This window comes from Cryphonectria parasitica (genome assembly GCF_011745365.1).
Source record: "Cryphonectria parasitica EP155 unplaced genomic scaffold M406scaffold_7, whole genome shotgun sequence".
NCBI lineage: Eukaryota > Fungi > Ascomycota > Sordariomycetes > Diaporthales > Cryphonectriaceae > Cryphonectria > Cryphonectria parasitica.
In genome coordinates this window covers 3,309,710-3,329,363 of record NW_024468915.1, presented here as the reverse complement: position 1 = coordinate 3,329,363, position 19,654 = coordinate 3,309,710, and the positions used below count along the sequence as shown (strand labels likewise).

General features: G+C 51.1%; 2 protein-coding genes across 2 annotated transcripts; both read right to left on the bottom strand.

Moving 5' to 3' along the window:
- Positions 1–1,530: 1,530 nt before the first annotated feature.
- M406DRAFT_347738 (putative Mg2+ transporter) lies at positions 1,531–5,957 on the bottom strand (the record flags this gene model as incomplete). The annotated part of the gene is made up of 10 exons (XM_040922325.1): positions 1,531–1,693; positions 1,726–2,081; positions 2,170–2,724; positions 2,806–3,267; positions 3,331–3,892; positions 3,953–4,098; positions 4,160–4,335; positions 4,414–4,837; positions 4,919–4,958; positions 5,029–5,957. 10 exons carry the CDS (start codon positions 5,955–5,957, stop codon positions 1,600–1,602), a joined length of 3,744 nt encoding a protein of 1,247 aa, XP_040773934.1. The 3' UTR covers positions 1,531–1,599.
- A 4,923-nt stretch (positions 5,958–10,880) lies between these two features.
- On the bottom strand, positions 10,881–17,763 carry M406DRAFT_333297 (uncharacterized protein; the record flags this gene model as incomplete). Its single annotated transcript, XM_040920832.1, has 14 exons — positions 10,881–11,684; positions 11,721–11,818; positions 12,716–14,210; positions 14,255–14,300; positions 14,338–14,632; positions 14,696–14,909; positions 14,982–15,302; positions 15,872–15,990; positions 16,155–16,188; positions 16,419–16,553; positions 16,965–17,047; positions 17,099–17,115; positions 17,316–17,409; positions 17,538–17,763. 14 exons carry the CDS (start codon positions 17,761–17,763, stop codon positions 10,881–10,883), a joined length of 3,981 nt encoding a protein of 1,326 aa, XP_040773933.1.
- Positions 17,764–19,654: the final 1,891 nt, after the last annotated feature.

Genomic DNA, 19,654 nt, shown 5'->3' with positions numbered 1-19,654 from the left:
TTAGAAACGGCCTTATACTTCTCAGCGATCATCTGCGACCGCCGATCTAGTTGTCGTTGGCCGAGTCGCTGGCCGAGGCGCGAGGACGACGATGCGCCTGCCAGGAGCAAAGCCGCAAAGGCGAAAGAGGTGATCATGCTGGAAAACTTCCCAACCATCTTGCCACTGAACGAGGCTCGTTTGTACGAAGACGAATGAGTAGGCTGGTGAGCCGCTTCGCAATCTAGAGCTGCGTCCGAGGCGGACGTGCCCCTCAAATAATTCCCTCATTTTCAGATCCAGAGGGGCAATCGAGCCGTCGGTCTGTGCCATCGTCATGCATCTTCACGCCTGTCGAAGACGTAATTCCCATGTTGTGCTTATCAATACCCTCTTTCCGGCTTACGGTTACATTCTTTGTCGTATGAGCACCTGGTTTGCGGTACAATAGCAGGGATCGACGTTCCATGCATAGCCACCTTCCTTATACAGCATGGCAACGCATCCAAATTGCGGCAGGTCGCGTTCGATGGTTCAGGGAAAACATAAACTTCGATGCCGCTTATGCGATTGCTGCCTGCTTGCCTCGCGGAATTATCCGCCCGCCGCCGTTTTATCAGTTTTATCCTACCGCAAGCTTACGCAGGCACGGCAAGCTTTCGAAGAATTGGGCGGACCGAGTTAAGGACTCCCAGGGTCAAAAAAGCAATAGTGTCGCTTTGCATGGTTGCATCGACCGGGGTTGCTGCAGTCGCCCGAGGGCTTCTGGGTCCAAATGCAGGTCCTGAGCGTCATTTCTGCGGGCAAGCACAGGTAAGGGAACCAGAGTCTGTGAGATCATTTTGAATCTAAATTCCCCAACACGTTCTCAAGCAATACCATTCTCACTGTGCCTATTTCTCAGCGACATTCCAAAAGGCTAATCCAGCGGTGTAATGCGTTCCCTTGTACATGCCCTTAGATTATTCACACCGTGACATCATTTGGAAAATGGGGTTCATCAAAGACAATAAGAGACGGATGGTCAGTCTATGAAATAGTGACAAATACTCACATAATGAAATAACGCTGAGAAGGATATCGCTTGCCAGCGCTCGTGGGCTCGCTCTATACCTCCTAGGATTACATTATGAATCGCGAGACTGGCTCGCCGAGGAAATTGCTACTGCTGTGGATCTTCAGGCAAGTATCAAGGAGTGAGATTACCTTGCTTAAGGCGTCATCGTTCCATGCTCCTTAAGACTCCGTGATTATTCCCACCAATCATGACAATAATTCCAGTAGACTGCTAGGCGGTTGCAGAACCTCACAGCTCGTTGCTATACTGCTGGGTGTTTACACTTTTCCGCATCTCAATGGCCGAATGCTGGAAGCTGGAAATCGTCTTTGTGTAGATGAAGCTGTTACAGTATTGGCGCGTTGTTACGACAACTATTGTCACCTTGGAGTGCCGAAGGATTCAATGATGGAGACTAAGGACGTGGGCAGCAAATGGTGGATTTATCAACCTGGTCGACATGGAAGTAATGCATAGAAAGATGACTACGAAAACGTATTAGACAGCTTGTCAACATTTTTACTGACATGCGTTAATTATCACTTACTTATTCCAGCGTTAATCTAGAGTATGTTACCATTCTTGATCCTTCCTCCTGGGGGCTTACCCTCTGTAGACCTTGGATCCAGAAGGGATGGCGCTATCTCAGATAGTCTTCTTCGCGCACAACAACAATTTCTTCCGAGTACCTTCGCGGCCGGCCTGGCATGGGCGCAAGGGTTGGCGGTCGAGGTGGATAGTCATAGTATATATCATCTGGCAGAGACTGGTAACCCTGCTGGCGTGGGCCAAACGACAGCACCCATTGCACAATGTTGCCCAGCTCGCCGGTCCAGAGCAGGCCCAGGAAGATAACCACGGCGGTCACAGGTACGGCAACAGCCCAGTAGACCCATTGTCCGCCGTCCATGTTGCGCACGTCGCTCGTGTTCATGCCGAAGATGCTCGCGACGGCGCTGAGGGGCAGGAAGATGATGGTGACAATGGTAAAGGCGTAGATGGCATTGTCGTGCCGATCTTTGGTGGTGTCGATCTTATTGCGATTCTGTGACGATGACGAGAAGGGCAGTGTTCATTAGCAAGGAATGGTGCGGTTTCATGGGGAGGGATTGCGTAGGAAACAGGGAACTCACCACTTTCTCGAGGAACGACGCCCAGCCTCGGAAACCAGCGAAATCCCTATCGCGTCCCGCCAGAAACTGAAGGCATTCGTTCAGCAGCAGGACGCGGTAGCCTCCCGGATCAGTCGATGCAAGATTGAAACCGGTCGACGGATCATTTGCCGCGACGTATGGCGGGACGGAGTAGTACATGGTGGGCTCGTCTCCTTCGTATGAGTGCGATCGTGTTCTCTCGCGCGATGACGGCCCGTATTGTGAGCGGTCAGGTAGCGCCTCTCGATATTCTGAGGCGGGGATCCTCGTCCGGCCGCTATCACGGTAATGGTACACTGTGTCGGAAGTGTTCCTGTCTCGAGTCCGGTAGCGTGAATCGGCGTGATGCACCGGTGCAGAGTAGCCTCCCCGCGCTGGCTCGTCCTGGCCTGTCTCCCGCGTGAAGCTCAGCAGCGACTGGAAGATGGACGTTTGAGTGTCAACAATTCGCTGCACGACCGATATCTCTTCTGCAAGGAGGCTGGTGCGATACTCTCGAGATCGGTCTGACGGTTTGAACGCGATCTCCGCCTCCTATGTTGCTCACCTATTAGCTTCCAAAGGGCTGTTACAACTTGACGACTAAAAACCAACTGCCAAATGATAATTACCAACCATTTCTTCGAGAGACGCTGAATAGCACTCGCTGATATCCGGCCGCCCTACGGTCATATCCTGCAGCAGCTTCAGATTCAGTAAAGACAGAAGCTCCAGCGGCAAGAGAACGGAGTTGTCCAGCAGTGACTTTGCTGACAACGAGCGAACCACTGCGGCCATGCCACTGCGGATGAGGGCCTTGGCATCGTCAAGAAGCCGCTCGCTCTTCTCGTTGGCTTTGGGCAAGTATATGAGGCTCATGAGGAGGTGGATCCAGCCCTCGATGATCTCCTTGGGCACTGCAATTCTAGCCTGCTCCCGTTTTCCAGAGTGAGCGAAGATCTCGTCAAAGGCTTGCAAATCGACACAGAGGCCACGCAGCTCTGACCGCATGCTCTGTATGGCGTACTTGGGTATCACAGGTCGCCCGATTCGTCGAGGGCCGTCCTCCATGTCGGTCGAAGCAGTGAGTCCGCCGTCCTGGGTGAAGTTAAGTTACACATGCCAAATTGATAAACGGTGATGTTTTTACTCGAGACTCACAGTGATGATTATTTGGAGCGCACCCCAAAACTTTGAAATTGTTGGGGCCTCGACTCCGAGCGGAAAGAAGAATTTGAAAACCACATCAGCTGCGTTGAAGATATCTAGCTTTGCTTCGTAGTCCCGCTGCCACACGCGCTGGCTGTCGTCGCTCTTCGAGAGTTCCACACCCTGGCTCTCAAGAAAGGCATAGACCTCAGACCGGGTGGCATCAGGACAGGCAGTGTAAGCGCGGCGGTCACTGAAGCTGGTTCGAGAGAGTAGATAGTCTTCCACCTCGCGCAGGTGGTCGTCAAGAGCTTCCTCGTCGATCGTGTCGAAGTCGGGATGAGTAACGCCAATAAGACAGGAGAAGATAGACAACCTAGATGAGGGCGTTGATTTGGAGATTCCCGGCATAGGCTTAGTATGTTGGCCTGAGACGAGCTTTTCCGACGTTGCATGGCTCCGTCCCGGCGGTGGCTGCGGCTGCACATGTGCCCCAGCGATCACTTCTCTCTCAACACTTTCGTCAATGTCCCTGGGCATCAGAACGCCAGCTGGTGGCGGTCCAGGGGGATTTCTGCGTCCACAGTCAGCCAATAGCGCAGAAACTCTGCTGAAGACAAAAGGCAGTTCGAACCCGATTCTCATCTCAAGCGTGACCTTGTCACTGACGTGTTTGGCCATATTCCAAATTCGTGGCCAGTCATCAGCCGTCACTGGCCGTCTCCTCCGGAAGAATTGTAGTCTCCGAGGCCAGAAATCCCGGAAGTGAGAAAGGAAATCCTGAGGTTGATTGTCAACGCAACATACGGCGGTTTCCGACACCGGTCGCCACTGAACTCACCAGCCATGTCTGACATTCCTCAACAGGGATAGACCACAACACAGTTTGCCGGTAGGACACTGCAATGATCGCTTGAGGCCTCGCGTTGGAGATATCTTGGGAGGATTTGACGGTTAGGCTAACCGAGTCACCGCGAAGGGTCTCCTCTGCCATGCGGCTATACGTGAATAGGAATGCTAACGGAAGAGGGTGAGTTGATAAGCGCTGAGAGCTCTCCGTCTGACAGCAATGTCACCCAAAAGTTGACCACTCACAATTATCGAGCACAAGACACCACATCTGTGCGACGTGGAAGCAGAGGCCAGTCGGTGTGTCCTTGCTCTGGCAGACCGCTTGGCGCATATCTCGATTTCTACCTGCTCTTGAAAACTTGGCCTGTAGCAATGTCTCTATCGGAAAGGCGGCTGGATTCTGAGGAGCTCCCTCCAGCCCTGAGTACTTCTCCAGGGTAAAGTAGGGGAGACAAACCCAGGTTACAGTGCGGCGAGCGACGCTGGGTGCCTTAGAAGTACCATCAGGCGGCAGCACATGCTGTATACACGTGGGCTCCATGTGGCGGACGCTGTTGCCGTTGGCCGTCTGGACGGTTTTGACAAACTTTCGCTGCACGCGGGCGAGCAGATCACGTATGCCCTTCTCCTCGGCAGCGGTCAGGTCTGGGATGCGCGTGACCTCCTTCTTCAAAGTGCTATCAGCAACAACTCGAACCAGAGATTGATGATCACACATAATTAGATGTGTGAATGTGTACAATCTTACCGAAAAGTCTTCAAAATCCATGTGATTCCGTGTGCAATGTCTGACAGTATCTCAGTCTCATGAACAACAGGGGCAGGAAATGAGCTTTCTCTAGGGCACCAGCCACTTACAACCACCGAAACAGAGGCTGATATTTCAGTCTGCTGCTTTGTACGGCTGTGATCTTGGCGCCGTGTGAGCCGCCCAGCGTGTGATCACCGTCGTACCACGATTCAAGGATGTGCGAGAGGCGAAGCCCGCGATCTGGCTCCTTTCGCAAGCCTTGACCGCCACCACTGCTTCTAATACCGTCACCACCACCATTGGCATCGTCTTCATCCTTCTCGAATGGTTTGTCCTCTGCATGTGTGCTGCTTGGCTGCGTCGACGCGGCGCGTGACATACGCGATGGTGTAAAGGAGTAGACGGTAGAGGAGGAATTATCTTCAAATTCATCGTCGTCGTCGTCGAAGCGTCCGCGGCGGTTTATTATCACTGGGATCGACCGTGGTGGCGACGGCGGTGGCGGCGGTGTCCTGCTCCTCTGCCGTCTATCGCCCGCAGACCTGCTCCGGGAACGGGACCTATTCGATCTGGAGTATGCTCTCAAGTCAACAGGGGAGCGACGCCGAGATCTCTGCCGAGACCGCGACCGCGACCGCGAGGCCCTGGCGCCGCTGTTAGAGAGAGAAGACAGCGGCACGCCCGGCAGCAGTGCTGTCGACGAGCCCATAAGGCTCGGGTCGGGCATGCCTAGCTGTGGCTGCATGCTGATGAAGTGCATCGGCTGCGGCTGGTAGTACATGGGCACTGCCTGTGGCGTGCTGCCGGGATAATATGGCGCATACGGCGTATAAAAGGCCTGGACTCCGGCTCCATTCACTATGCCGGGCTGGGCCGGCACCCGCCGCCGGAATGAGCTGGTGGGCTGTCTCGACGACGGCGTCAGCGGCACTGGCTGCTCCATGATTCGCGCCGGTGTCGTCTCCCGCCGCTGGATCGGCCGATTCAGGGGATCGTCGTCCCTTTCATAGCGTTGCATTTTGCCTGCGATAAACATTTAATGTGATGAACTGGACAAGACAGACCACCTGAGGACGAAACGTAAGCTGAAAGAGGGAAAATTGTGGAGGTTGGAAATCGGAGCCTAATGTTTTTGTACGGAATAATATACATCCGATTTCATGTAGTATGACCAAGCCCATTCTATAATGCAATGTATCTAGCATGCATTGGCGCTATTCAGCCCCGATGGCGCATTCCTGCATGTAGAGGCTTCAGCTCAGGTGTGGGAATGTTTATGATTACGGCTGCGGGGCCAATAGGTCAATAGACGTGATGTATTGTAACTGCTTACTTGCTATTACAACCGACGCGTAGAGTGCACTTCAAATGCAATCAGGTATAAGGCAGGTTTACTATACATGAGATTTTACAATGACAATGCAGAAAGACAAAAATGAAGTGAGTTAGGCAAGAGAAAAAGGTAACACGTCCGGGACGAAATTGATGATATGCAGCTTAGGTTTACTGTAAGGGTTCGAACATCGCATGCTTCTTCATAAGCCCAAACGCCCCAAATTGCAGCGACTCGCAAAGAACCCAACTAGTCTTGCATCATCACCCAAGAAGGAATGATATATACACCTGCGATATAGAAGCGCAAACATGATCTTCACCACGAAGTAATGCTATTTGATGACATGACGTAGGCTGAGTGGCTGCTTACGAGGGCAGCCTCGGATTGGTACAATATGTGCTGGGTAATGCATGAGTAATCAAATGAGACGGCACCTGAATATCACAATTATCTTGACGACGTATGGGCCCACAAGGATCCTTGAAGGTTTCAAAGTCGAAGGCATACTGCAAAATGACAGCTCAGTAGCTTCTAGATAACAGTTCTCAGTGACATCCGTCTCAATCCTGTCTGCTGACTCGAGATTCCAAGATGCTTCAACATTCTGCTCAGGCACAATTTGAAAACGTATGGAGTAGAGCCCTTGCGACCGCACTTGACCACTTTTACGACACGGGTTGATCGTTGCGGAGTCTCGTCATCAATTTGATGAGGGTTCATCGATCAATGTAAGTATTCACGGCCCAAGGAGAATTTTATACGCACAGTCAAGATGTTGCCCTGTAGCATTCATCAACCGATTCCAGATTGTCATCGACACAGTCGAACTTGGTCCTGAGCCTACATCGGGGGAGGCTCTTGCACAACTTGTGACAGCTAAAGAACTGGAACCAAATCTGGGGAAAACATTTGTCTATATTGTTGCTGTATCTATTGAATAGTAAAAAGGAAAAGAAATTGATCAGGTCCTCGAACATAGAAAGCCCCTTTTTGCATTACACCCTTGCAGCCGGCTCTTCTAACCAGCTGGAGGCCCTTTTAGGCCATCTTTGCCTACAAAGCTTGCCCCCTGGCTGGTGGGTTACAACACGATCGATGACAATTCTTTTTTTTTTTTTTCTGTACTCGAACAACTAATGGAGAGCCTTGGGAGGCCTCGTAGACTCACACAGATCCGACAATCGAAGCTTCTCTCCACCAAAGACGACCCTCCCCAAATCTTGCAGTCCACCGTCCACGGTACGAAGCGTACCAACACTTGGAAATCACTTGACCCTGAGGAGCGTGTCATAGTACGAGATGCAGATGAACTCATACCGCCTTCTTCTACTTTCTGAGTTGGAGCAGATCTAGCCCGTGCGTTGAGACATCTTCGTCAACCTGACACAGTGCGAAATGGACGCCATTCGCATCAACCAAGCAAACACGCAAGAGCGGGGAGAACAAATCGCCAAGATAGCCAGTATCATAAGCCTCACGAGTTGTGACGTGGCTCGGAAGTTTCTCGGAGAACAGCAATCTGGCTTTTAATTTCAAATGGTTGGCTGGCTTTCAATCACAATTGCTCCGGGGAGGGGGATGATTGATTTGTTTTCTTGTTACTACAGCATTTGATACGCGTGACTAAATCCGCAACTTGCATATTCAATAGGTTACATTTGATCAAACGATACACTGGATTCAACTCTTAACCTCGCGCCTCAGATTGAATAAAAGGACCATGTTCCCAACCGGCGATTAAATAGTGGCTTTCGAACATCAGGTCCGACTCTGCACCGGGCTCTTCAAGCGCGTTTTTCCAAAGGAAGGAAGACGCCTTGGACTGTTGAAGACCTAGTCGGAAGTCATAATTCAATAAAACGTCAGTGAATGCGATGCTGATTCTGATAGCGACGTGACTGCCAGCACAATTTATGCGAGGGCAAAAAGCTCGTATTGCAGTGCGCTGAAGAGAAGAGAAAAGAAGAGAAAAGCCACGAGGGCAACTAACTGAGGCTATCAACAGGTCTGGCTGTTGGCTGGCTGGCTGGGCCGTGCACGGCCTAGGGCCAGTGACTCACTGGCCCTCGCACACAATTTCTTGGGCCGATAAGAAATGGGGGAACATCTCCTTAGCAAGATTGTACTCAGCTTCTGGCAACGTCTCCGGTATCGCTATGTCCAAAAGCTGACAGGATCGCGAAAGATTCTGCCATTGCGAAAGATGCAAAACAGGCCCGTCCTAACATCGCTGCCAATCGGGACAAGAAAATTGTCCAGGACAACAGTCACGCCTCCTCACTCGCACTTACGGCAGTGCACGCCGCAGGGTGGAGGAAGTAGACGCATGACTTCATCAATGACAACGCGTAGGTACACGCTTGGCAAGGAACAGCTCTGGTTAATTGCGAAGAGGATGAGAATAGACATTCCGGGTGCCGATAACAACGGCCAAGAGGCTGGCGAAAGAGCGGGATAATGAGACACACTCACCATGGTGGAACATTTGAAGGCGCTCCAAAAAGCCCGGTATCATATTGCTATGTTTTCTTTTTTTTCCTTTTGTCTTTTCTTTTCCACTTCTGACGGTGTTCTTGCTTGACGATCAGTTAGACTTATAGGCTCGTCAGGGTGGCCCCACATGTAAGTAACTCACAGATAGAAGACAGAGGGCGGAAGCTCTCCAGGCTGACCGAACCCATTTCTCCAAAAGAAGCAGTCTCAGCAATCAAAGTTTACAAGTGTGAGTATACAATGCGACAGTGAGCGGGATTGCAATCCTTCATCGACGAGGTGAAGACGCTGCCATAGCTCTTTTCTCCACTCTTAGTCGGGGCTAGAGGCCTCGCAGTGCATCTTATATGCATACTTGAATAGATATGAATGCAATCACACCATAGGCCAAAAGGCTCACCGAGGATTGCAATGCTGGCAAATCATTTGATGATTCTGAACTTGCACTTGCACAACCAACGTACCTTGTTGCATGGGGGCTAAATTCCTGCTAAATATTCGGTGGAAGCTCGGAATTTAATGCTATTAGTTAAAACCCTATTGTACGTACATTATGAATCCCTCGCAAAATACATGCATGATTTGTTGGGTAGAAGACTCAGGAGCATGAGAGAAAGTGGTATGATATTCAAGTATTACAAGGACGATTACTTGGCTAAGGACTTGCATGGTCTCCAGTCGATCACATTATAAAATATGACTATTACTTTGCTCTCACACAAGACATTTGCTACTCTTACTCATCCTTTCTGATTTTTGAGTTTTTATGCGCTTGATTTTATTCTATGAGATGACGTACGAGCCAAAGAAGCCTATGCCATCTCCTCCGCACCCGTGTTGTCATTGGTGTCAGCATCTCAGAGACAGCGTGATCGTGGAAGCTGCGTGAGCGCAATTGCACGGTCGACGTATACGAGGCGGGCAATGGATTTGGAGGACACGTAACTTCAGTGAAGTTGGAGGGAAATCACCAAGGTGTCGATGTATACACTGATCCATCTCGATGGACGAGGCGGCCTATCGTAAGTGATGGCTGAGATGAAGGCCGAAAGGTGCTTATTGACGTTGGGTGTCCAACACAAGTTAATGATTTCCAGGAGAGCTTGGCATCAAGATGATTTCGGCCGACATGTCTATGGGAGTGTCTACTGCGGATGGCGTCTTCGTTGCTCCACAATTGTCGGCGAGACAAACAGAAAGATAAGCATGGAATACCATGGATGTGGAGGTGCATCTCTGATAGAAACTTGTTTGATTGCGCTTCTTATAGTAGTATTATGATCGAGAACACACACACAAGAAAAAGGGGGGAGGTGGGAAATCCCTGAAGGGTCTCGAAAAAGCCATGCTCTCAGATTTTCGAACGGGTGGGATTCTTGCTCTCCCAATCCTTCTTGAGGGCATTTGCTCGTTCAGAGTTCTGGGCCAAACTGTCAAACAAGGCCGGCCATCCATCACCAAGAGTGCGAATGTCGACGGGACGGCCAGTTCTGGCATCCATGTAGGTTACGGAGCCTTTCACCTGGGCGACAATGGCTTGCTGCTTGAGTGAGAATATAGTCGGCAATGTAGAGGATGGCGAGGACGGTCACTTGACTGCCTGGGAGTGTGAGGTCAAAAAGACGATGGCATTGATGCGGGGAGACGCTGTCATACAGAGCAAGGGTGGAAAACCGCTGGGAACCCTGAGCTGTTGCGGTTTAATTTCTTTCTTCTTATCTTTTTCATGGCCGATTATATTGAAGAAGATTCTGTACTGGAAGCATATATGTTGTGACATGATTCTTCGGCCTAAACTCATATAAATAACATTTGGAATGGAAACGAGAGCGAAAAGTCAGATTGGCTTGCTTCATGGTCATAACTAGCAAATGTAAGACGTTTACGGCAGAAAACAGCTCCATGTAACGAACTTTCCGTATACCCTTTTTTCTATAATCTAAAGTCACTTAGCCAAAGCTAATAAGAGAATTGCACAAGACGGAAGGGAAGACTTATGTCAAGTAGCAATCCACTTAGACGCAAGCGAGCTCGCGCAAACATACAAAACCACCCCCCCCCCCCCAAACAACAATATATATATATCTAGATCATGAAAGTTTCTAGGCTGCTCACATGCTTAGTCAGGTCTCATTCCTCCAGTCGAAGCACCAACGTTCCGAACCATAACTTCCTATTGCTGCCCCATGTCCCCTTCAACACCCCCTTCGTGGCATCCAGCCGCCCACGATACAGCCACCCCGTGGCCCGGTACAGTTTTGCAAACCAAACGATGCCAGCTGGGTCGACGAAGCCATGGATCTGGAAGGGGCCAATGACGTCCTCGCCATCGCTCGAGAAAGTGCACGGTTGCGAGTTGCGTGGCTGTTCTGCAGGGATATTGATGGAAAAGGGATCCTTTCGCCCATCATTCCATGCCAGATAGCAATAGTGGCCAGCCCACATGCCAGAGAGCCGCTTCCTGATACCTATAACGGTGAGACTTGCCCCTTGATTTGGCGTGACGCCCAGGAGGGACGGTCGCCGGCTAATGTTGAGGGTAAAGTCGTCCATGTGCTCCTGGATGAAGTCGCCGGCGTTCTTGCCATGCCGCACAGCGAGGTCGATAGGCGTGGAACCGACATCGTCTTCCAGCGAGACGCCTGCACCCTGATGGGCGAGCAGATTCGCCACATCGAGGTGCATGTGTCGAGTCGCGTGGTGCAGGGCGGTTCGCCCGTTGATGTCTCTGAGGCTGAGGTTGATCTTGGCATGATTGCTGAGGGGCAACTCAATAATCTCGACGTGTCCGCGGGCTGATGCGACATGAAGTGCCTCGCTGAGGACCATCTCTGGCGTTGAGTCGCGAAGGAGGTTTTCTGCTTTCACCGCATCGCCATCGTACGCCAGCATGACCAAGCTGTCCTCGTCCCACACCCGACAAGCAGCGTCCACCTGTCCGTCCTGAATACGAAAGCAACCACGACGTACTAACCACCTCGCCATCTCGTCATTACCCAAGTCGACAGCATTATCAAACAGTGACACTTGGGTGTGCTCCCATATGCATCGCATTGATGCTCCCTCCTCTAGCAGTCAGTCCACCGCCTGGCGGTCACCGCAATCAATAGCAACCATCAGCGCAGTGAGGCCGCCAATGGTCTTTAAGTCCAGATCAGCGCCTCTCGAGTGGAGCATCTGAGCAACGCGCACTTTTCCATTGCTGAGCGCGGCCTGCAGAGCAGAGAATACAGCACCATTGGTGGTAGCAGGTGCGTCATTCACATTTGCTCCGGCATCGATCAGCATCGTGATAGAATCTTCGACACCGCTGGCGGCAGCCACTTGCAGTGGAGTCTGTCCTTGATTGTCAAGCAGATTCGGATCGAGGCCCTTCATGAGTAGCCTCTTGACTATTTTGGGCTCCCAGACGGCAGACTGGAGCGCACCACACCCGTCAGGGAACACATTCTCGGGCATGACCCCTTTGTCGAGCAAAAGGTCAACAGTCTTTGCGTCTCCATTCCAAATGGCTTCCTGCAATGCGGATCTACCCTCTGTGTCTGACAGTGTCAGATTTGCACCTCTGTCGGCCAAGAAGCAAAGGACATCCGTATGCCTGGAAGAGCAGGCCAGGTGGGTTGCTGTGACGAGCATGTCTGTTACAGCGTCGATATCCGCGCCGTAGTCAAGGAGAAGTTTTACAATTTCGGCACTCCCTCGATCAGCGGCATAGTGCAATGCCGTCCACCCAGCTTCGCCAGTTGCTGTGGCGTCAGCGCTCTGATCCAGGAGGATCTTAACTATATTCGGAGTGGATACGGCGGCAGCCGCTACGATGGACGCGCCGTACGTCCCACCCTTCTGCGAGACGTCGACGCCCCGGTCAAGCAGATGCCTGACAGCCTCCTCGTGTCTGTGTACGACTGCCGCCTGCAAAGGGAAGCCAAAGCGTCCACCTGTGCAGGAACAATCGAGGCCCTGACTTTCGAGCCATTTCACAATGTCCGTTAAGCCTAGGAGCGCAGCATAATAGATGGGGTTCGGCACCTCCTGGAGAAGGACAGGCTCTTCCACACTTTCGGCATGCGTGTCTGACTTTTTATCCGACCTGGCGTCCGTGTCTGTAGCGATAAAGTCGGTGCCCTTGTCTGAGTCGGCAAGCTCAGCCTCTATCAGCGGCGTCCAGACTCTCCAGCTTGAGGTTGCCGGATCGAAGGCTCTCTGCGTTCGATACATAATATCTACAGGTGGCTTCGGCTTGTCGTGGAAGCTGTGGAAGTACCACGCCCATGCCGCGTACGACAGGAAAGGATATACGTCTGTGTCGGACGGAATGTTATCGAATGAGTCCAATGCCAGGTAGCGCAGACAAATGCCAGCGAGGCGCCTCTCCTCGGCTGCAGGATCCATCAGTCCAAGGTCGACGTCCCTCTGATTATGGATTGTACCGTTGGAGAGATTTGACAGATACTCCTTAACTGAGAAGTGGACGAAGTGGACGGTATGATCAGCGATGGGCGTTTCGGCCGAGCTCGATTGCAGCTGCAGGAGTGATCCGCACCGGCTGAGGATCATATCCTTTACATAGTCCTCATCGACGAACCCTTCATTCCAGGAATCAGGAAGGTCGTTCTCAGGGTACTTGTCCAAGTCATCATCGGACACGACAAGGGCTTCCACTAACTGCTTGACCTGGAGAGGACGGACGGCGAAAAGAGTCCATCGCAGAACCATCACAGCTTTCTCCTTCTCGTCTGCTGGCAGCCGAATGATTTTGTTCAGCTCGCGGGAGTATGCTTCACTGATACCTGAGGGCATCTCCGTCACAGTCTTGGAGAGCTGTTTCGCGTTCTGGGCCGGAGAGATCTTTTGCCCGAGGAGCTTGATCCACAAGAACATGCCCTCGCTTCTCTCTGCAGCCTGAGTGGCAAGCTTCTGCCGCAGCTCAGGCGTTTTCTTGGAGAGCTTATTGTTGACCACGTGCTCCGAGAACGATCTCACATCGGCGGTGGTGTCCTCGACCGTGATTCGGTGCTCAAAGTTCGCAACCTGAGGCGTCGTTACGGTGCTGTCGTTCCCTAAATACTCCCTAATGTCTGGAGTGTCTCTGCTGAGAACCAAGACGCGCGACTTCGTCTGTGACAGATTCTCAAGAAGGTCGCACAGAAAGAGGTTTCGAGGCTCGTTGTGATGGTAGTGAGCTCCCATGTCGATTTCGGTGCATTCGTCAAACCCATCCACGACAAAGGTGCAGCCCTCGATGGCCTCGCCAACTGCCGCGAACAATTGCCACAGACCGATATGCGTCAGCATCTGCTCTTTCTTTCGTTCCTTGTAGACGGCGTCCATGACTGACACGACGGCTTCGTCCTGCTCCAGCATCTGCATAAGCCACGACCGGAGAATTGCGTATGGGTCGCGGGTGAGCTGGTTGTCGGCCACGCAGAAGAAATACGACAGCGGCCTTGCTCCCTCCCTCTGTTCCAGATGCCGAATTGCCCAGGCCGACATAAAAGTCTTACCAAACCCTGCTGGGCCGTGGACCCAGAGCAGTTTTGGCTTGGTCGTCTTGGCCGACTCCCAGGCACGGAACTCGTCCAGCTACAGGAGCCACTCGCAGGTCCCGCTGTGATGATATTGGAGAGCCGTTTCGTATGTTGTTTTTGTGTCGATGCCCTTGATCCAGGCGGCGAAACGCTTGTACTGCTCCTCTTTCGAGGCATGGAAGTCTTCCACGCTCTGTCTAATGCTCTCGATGATGCTCTTAAGGTCCACACCGGTAGTCTCACTCTGCACGAGGCAGACCAGCTTGTATACCTCATTCTCCTGCTTCTCGATGCGAAGTACGGGCTCCTCGACGGCCTTCTTTGCTGTGATGAAGGTGCTTTTGAAGGCTCGTTCTGCCAGTCTCGTCAGATATCATGCGATACCGATGCCCCCAGTAGGCATGATCAGTGGCTTACTCGTAGTACTCTGTCCGTAGTACCGACAGGCTTGCGCGAGAAACCTCAAAGCGGAACTGTAGAGCTCAACAAGAGCTGTGGAAAGTTGCTTGGTGAGGGTGGATATACGGATGAGGACCTTGGCCTCTAGCTCCGTATATCTGGCAATGATACTGGAGACACCTTCGAGGCTTTCGATCATGGCGCCGAACGTCTGGCAGTCATTCACAGCAACCTGCACAAAACAAAACGCATCAGCAACAGACGTGCTTCGAGGATACAGTAGAGGAAGACACTTAGCCCCTACCTGCAGAAGCGTCTTTACTGCCATCCAAGGAACAGAAGTATGGCAGGGGTCAAACTCGACCGCCATGTCGCCCACTTCCTTGAACTTCTCGATCCACCCAACAGTCTTCTCCAGTATGTCGCGAACATGCACTTCCTTGCCCGCTTTGTTCGTATAGAGAACCCATTGCTTTTTGACGCATTTCGCTTTCTCACTCTCGACCACCTGCACAATCTCAGCAGGGTCAAATCCTCTGTTGGAGCCATCGAACCTGAATTCCTTCCGATCGTCCTCTGCTAACTGATTCAGAGCCTGCCTCCACAGATTTGGCGTCGTCTCCCACTATGGATCGTTGTTAGCGAAGACTACCAGCAACACTAGCTGTACAGTAATTGTCAAGCAGGAGACACTTGCATCTTCAGACACTGAATCTATCTCGTTGATACTCGTGTCTGAGACTAGTGGGACTGGGCCGGCGAGGACTTGGATGATAAGAGGTTATCCTGCGGCAGGGAGAAGGCTTAGAGAGACGATGGATATACGAAGAATTCCCCCGTACTATAGTAGCTCATTATATACTCACCACGTTACAGATCTACCAGTCCAATTGGACTAGGCAGTCCAGCCAGCTCACCTCTCATTACTGCGCTAGTGGTCTGTAGGTCGCATTGGGGGATTCAGAACCAGCTTGCAAAGGCCGCTTTAGAGTGCTGACATCCAAGAAATGCACTCAACCCCTGAGCACCAATGTTTACACTGTCCGCGCACTTGTATGCTATATCCATCCATTATGATAAAGATTCTATTTAGTATGACCGTTCTGGAATACCGGTTGCGTCGCAACTGGTGAATCGGAATCATTACAGCTGAGTAAATTTACTTGTTTTCAGCGGAATTTTCTGAACACTCACAAGTCCCCACCCAGTGTTTTGCAGTACGACGCCAACAAAAACCATCAGCACTGCGGCATAAGCTAGCGTAGCCGAATCAAGCGAAACGACCATAAACAAGCCAAACGCAAGTATGCATCCTATTACAACTCCAGCTGCAGGAAGATCCTCTATTCTGGAACAAGAAGCTACATGGCCCCAATGAGAAAAGCAGCTCCGACGAGCGCGCCCGCAATCCGCGACCATAGCGCCCGTCTAAACGCCTTCCCTCGTGTCCCGACCATGGGTCTCACCTCGCCCTTACCGGCCTCCCAGGGCCCCGTAACAGTTGCCGTGGACTTCAGATGTTCAAAATGTCACATAGATTTCATTTTATTGCTCATGGCTTGATTCAGCAACAGTCGGTCTAGGTAACGCTCGCTAGATATTTTGAAGGAGTCGTCGCGTTTGCCCACTGTAGCGGCACATATCCTCGTGATCGCGGACGGCCTATGCTTTTCATGAAAGCATTTATGTGAGCCACAGACTACTTCTATTTATCTTCCACGGGTGACGCGAGACAACGTACGGTATTCCCGAAGCGCCGGCTCCAGTCTCTCAAGTGCGTCGTCGCTGGCACCGTAGTCCCTTTTAAATCCTGCTGATAGTGCAAGCCGATTGACGCGCCCTTGAAGCATGTGCATGTGCATTCGTTGAACATCCGCTATGTTGACACAGTACCCGCGTTTGGGAGTACTGTCTGCGGCCTCTGGATCAAGACATCGGGGGTACAGCTGTCGAGGCTCGATTGGCCGTCGTCAAGTCACAAGGTTGACAAAGGCAGGGATGATACCTCCAATGAGGTTGTTTGGCACGTTTTCTCCGCCTTCAGTGTTGGCATCATCTGTTCGACCTAGTGGCGTTAGACGGACTCGGTATTTATCACCTGTATCAGCACATATAGGCCTGGTCCATTTCTGATAGTCCGGCTTGATTCCGGCAGCAGCATTGGTTTGGCTGTGCTGCTAGTAGTGCTGCTGGCGGCGTCCCATGCCCCTTCTGGCAGCGACTGTCTTTCCTTGGTAAATCCAGACATGATTCTACAAGTTCAATTTTGGGATGATTTCGAACCTACTAATCCAGGTTCTTCTGAAGAAGCATTGAAAGACATGAGGAAGTCGAAGAACCCGTGCAATGCTACCAGCTGTATCCAAAGTTCTGATATGGCAAATCGTCAGCTGTTGAATTTGTCCGACCACGCCTGTTTACTTCCAATGTAACCCTTGCTACGAAATGGAGTTTATGTTGGGGCTATGAGGGTCATATTGAACAAATTGCATGAGAGGTAGATCTGCGTTTAAAGATTGAAGGGGAGGATCTTGGGGGGGGGGGGGGGATGTATAGGTGCAGTTGAGGGAGTCGGGAGCTAGTATGGTGCAGTTTACATTTACCATGTCTATTACATTCTAATATGTTCTACACATACCCAGCGTAGTGAATGTTTCTCATGAGCAGTGATCGCCTGGGCATGAGTACATGGGTGAGAGGGTTGAGCCGGAAATCCCATCGATCAATGAAGACTGGAGTTTGACTGTGCAGATCGGGGTTTAATGTCAGTGCATTGCTTATGCCTGATATTTAAGCCAGTCAGCGACCTGTCATTATAACGATGAGTAGAGTCGACAGCAAGACCATGAGCGAACCTCACGGCCCACGGCTGGCCTCGTCAAACAGCTAGAGATGACTGAGCGGTTCGGCCGATGCATAAAGTGGCGCCACTTAGGCTGGCTAATGCAGCCAGCAATCGGAACCATCATGGACGACTGTTCGACAGTTGTGAAGACGGCAATCAGGGATATGGGCTGGATCGAGAGCGGCCAGGATGCGAGTGCGAGATTGATGGCTTTCGACAGTGTTACTGGAAGGAGAACCATGCTAATGGTGCTTAGGAGGCCTGCCCCAATTTTCCACCACCACCACGGCGAGATATGGAGTCTTGGGGTATTATGAAGAGTAAGAGTACCAATCATGCCTGGTGAAGAGACATCGAACTGTATCTTGTAAAGGCAGATGTCCTTGGGCTTTGGGTAACTGAAGAGGAAGTGGAAGAGCGAGGGAGGAGGAGTTTTGTTAGACGAGCCAATGAGGAAATATATGTACATCTCTTAAGACTATTTCCAGTACACAGTATGCCAAAGACGGCCTGCAAGAGGTCGAATAGTGTACACTGATGTACATAAAAGGACGATTCTGATCCCGTCATTTACCCGCGCAGGACCCGATTGCTGTTTCAGCTTACAGTTACGTCTAAGGGCTCCTACAGCTGTCGATTACATTGATTTATCCAACATCTTGAGGCTGTCTTTCCATTTGATGAAGCACTGAACCGTGTATCATTCATCCTCTTCGACATGCCGGATGGTAAAGCCAGCCCTGAAACAGAAATCCCTCGCAGTACAACAGAGAGCGTCTGGTTAGGCTTTCTAGGAAGATCTGGTTCTTTGATTGATCATGTAAAGCACCTGTAGTAGCCTCATTCGCACAGTAATAGAGCTTAAGACAAGGAGGGATGAGGGAGGAAATGGAACGGAAGTTGAGAGCGTTGAGCTCATTTGATGCATCGTTTTCTATCCGGACGGGCTTATCCTCCCCTCTTGATTCTTTCTTTTATCCTCCTTCCTTTTAATTTTTTTTTTCTTTCCTACTGAAACTAAATAGGAACAGTCCCTTATCTCTGACATACCCCTTTCTTCAACGTCACATGTCTTGTGTCAAGCCATCTACTCACCAGACTCTGGTCCCACGTGCAAGTACCACAAAGCCAAACCCGCAGGGAAACCTGCTTCAGTCGAAGAGCCATTCGTTAAAAACCCAACACATTAACGTTGTACTCTCAAGTATTTCAATGGTATTAGGGTAGCTAAAGAGCACTATCATAAACCCAGTTTCCCTCCTTGTCTCCATAGTAACGTCAACCTCCATTCTGACATTGAAGAGCTTCCAAAGTTTTCTCTCAACCCGGGTCAGACTCAGGACCAGTGGCCCAGCGAGAGTCGGGTTGTAAAGTACTCACCGATAAGACCGCTCGGTCTTGATATAGAAAGTTGCATGAAGATGGCTTAGACATTGTAATGTATCGTGATGTCCACGAATGCGGGGGTAGGGCCCGGTCACTTGGGTAGGATTACAGGGATGGTGCTCTCAAATTTGTGATGGCATAATTCTGAAGTGAGGGTAGCAGCAACTCACTGGCCCGTGGATCCTACATTACGTGTTTATTTACAATACATATATTTTGTTAGGAGCTTTAATAGAGCCTGACAGTCTGGAACCTGGTCTAGCCAATCTCAATCTCGACGCTCAGCAGGACTCTTCGCCCGCTAACCTCGGAGAAAGAGGAGACATCATGAGGTAGCATACTCTTTCGTGCAAGGCCGCGTGTTCAAGAACGGAACAGCTGCATTAGACATAACGTCTTCCGTGATGCTGGTTTGAGAGAACAATGAACTGCGTGCAGCAATTTCTACTTCTGTACCACAGTAGTATGCAGCTCATAGCCCAGCCGGCCCTTCTCCACCCCCCCCCCCGGCCAATACCCCGGACTCCCCACTGCTCCGGACCCCCTTTCTCCATAAACTTCTCCACCAATCATGGAGTGGGACGCCGCAAATATGGATTGGGCGAGCATTTCTTTAAAGAAAACGACATAGCAGGAAGGCGACGATGTTTCCATTGGGGGAAAGGGCCAGGCATTTTGAGTTTTGTGCCGACTTGCTCGTCATGATAGCTATGGCGGGATCGAAGTCACTCAGACGATGTCACTGA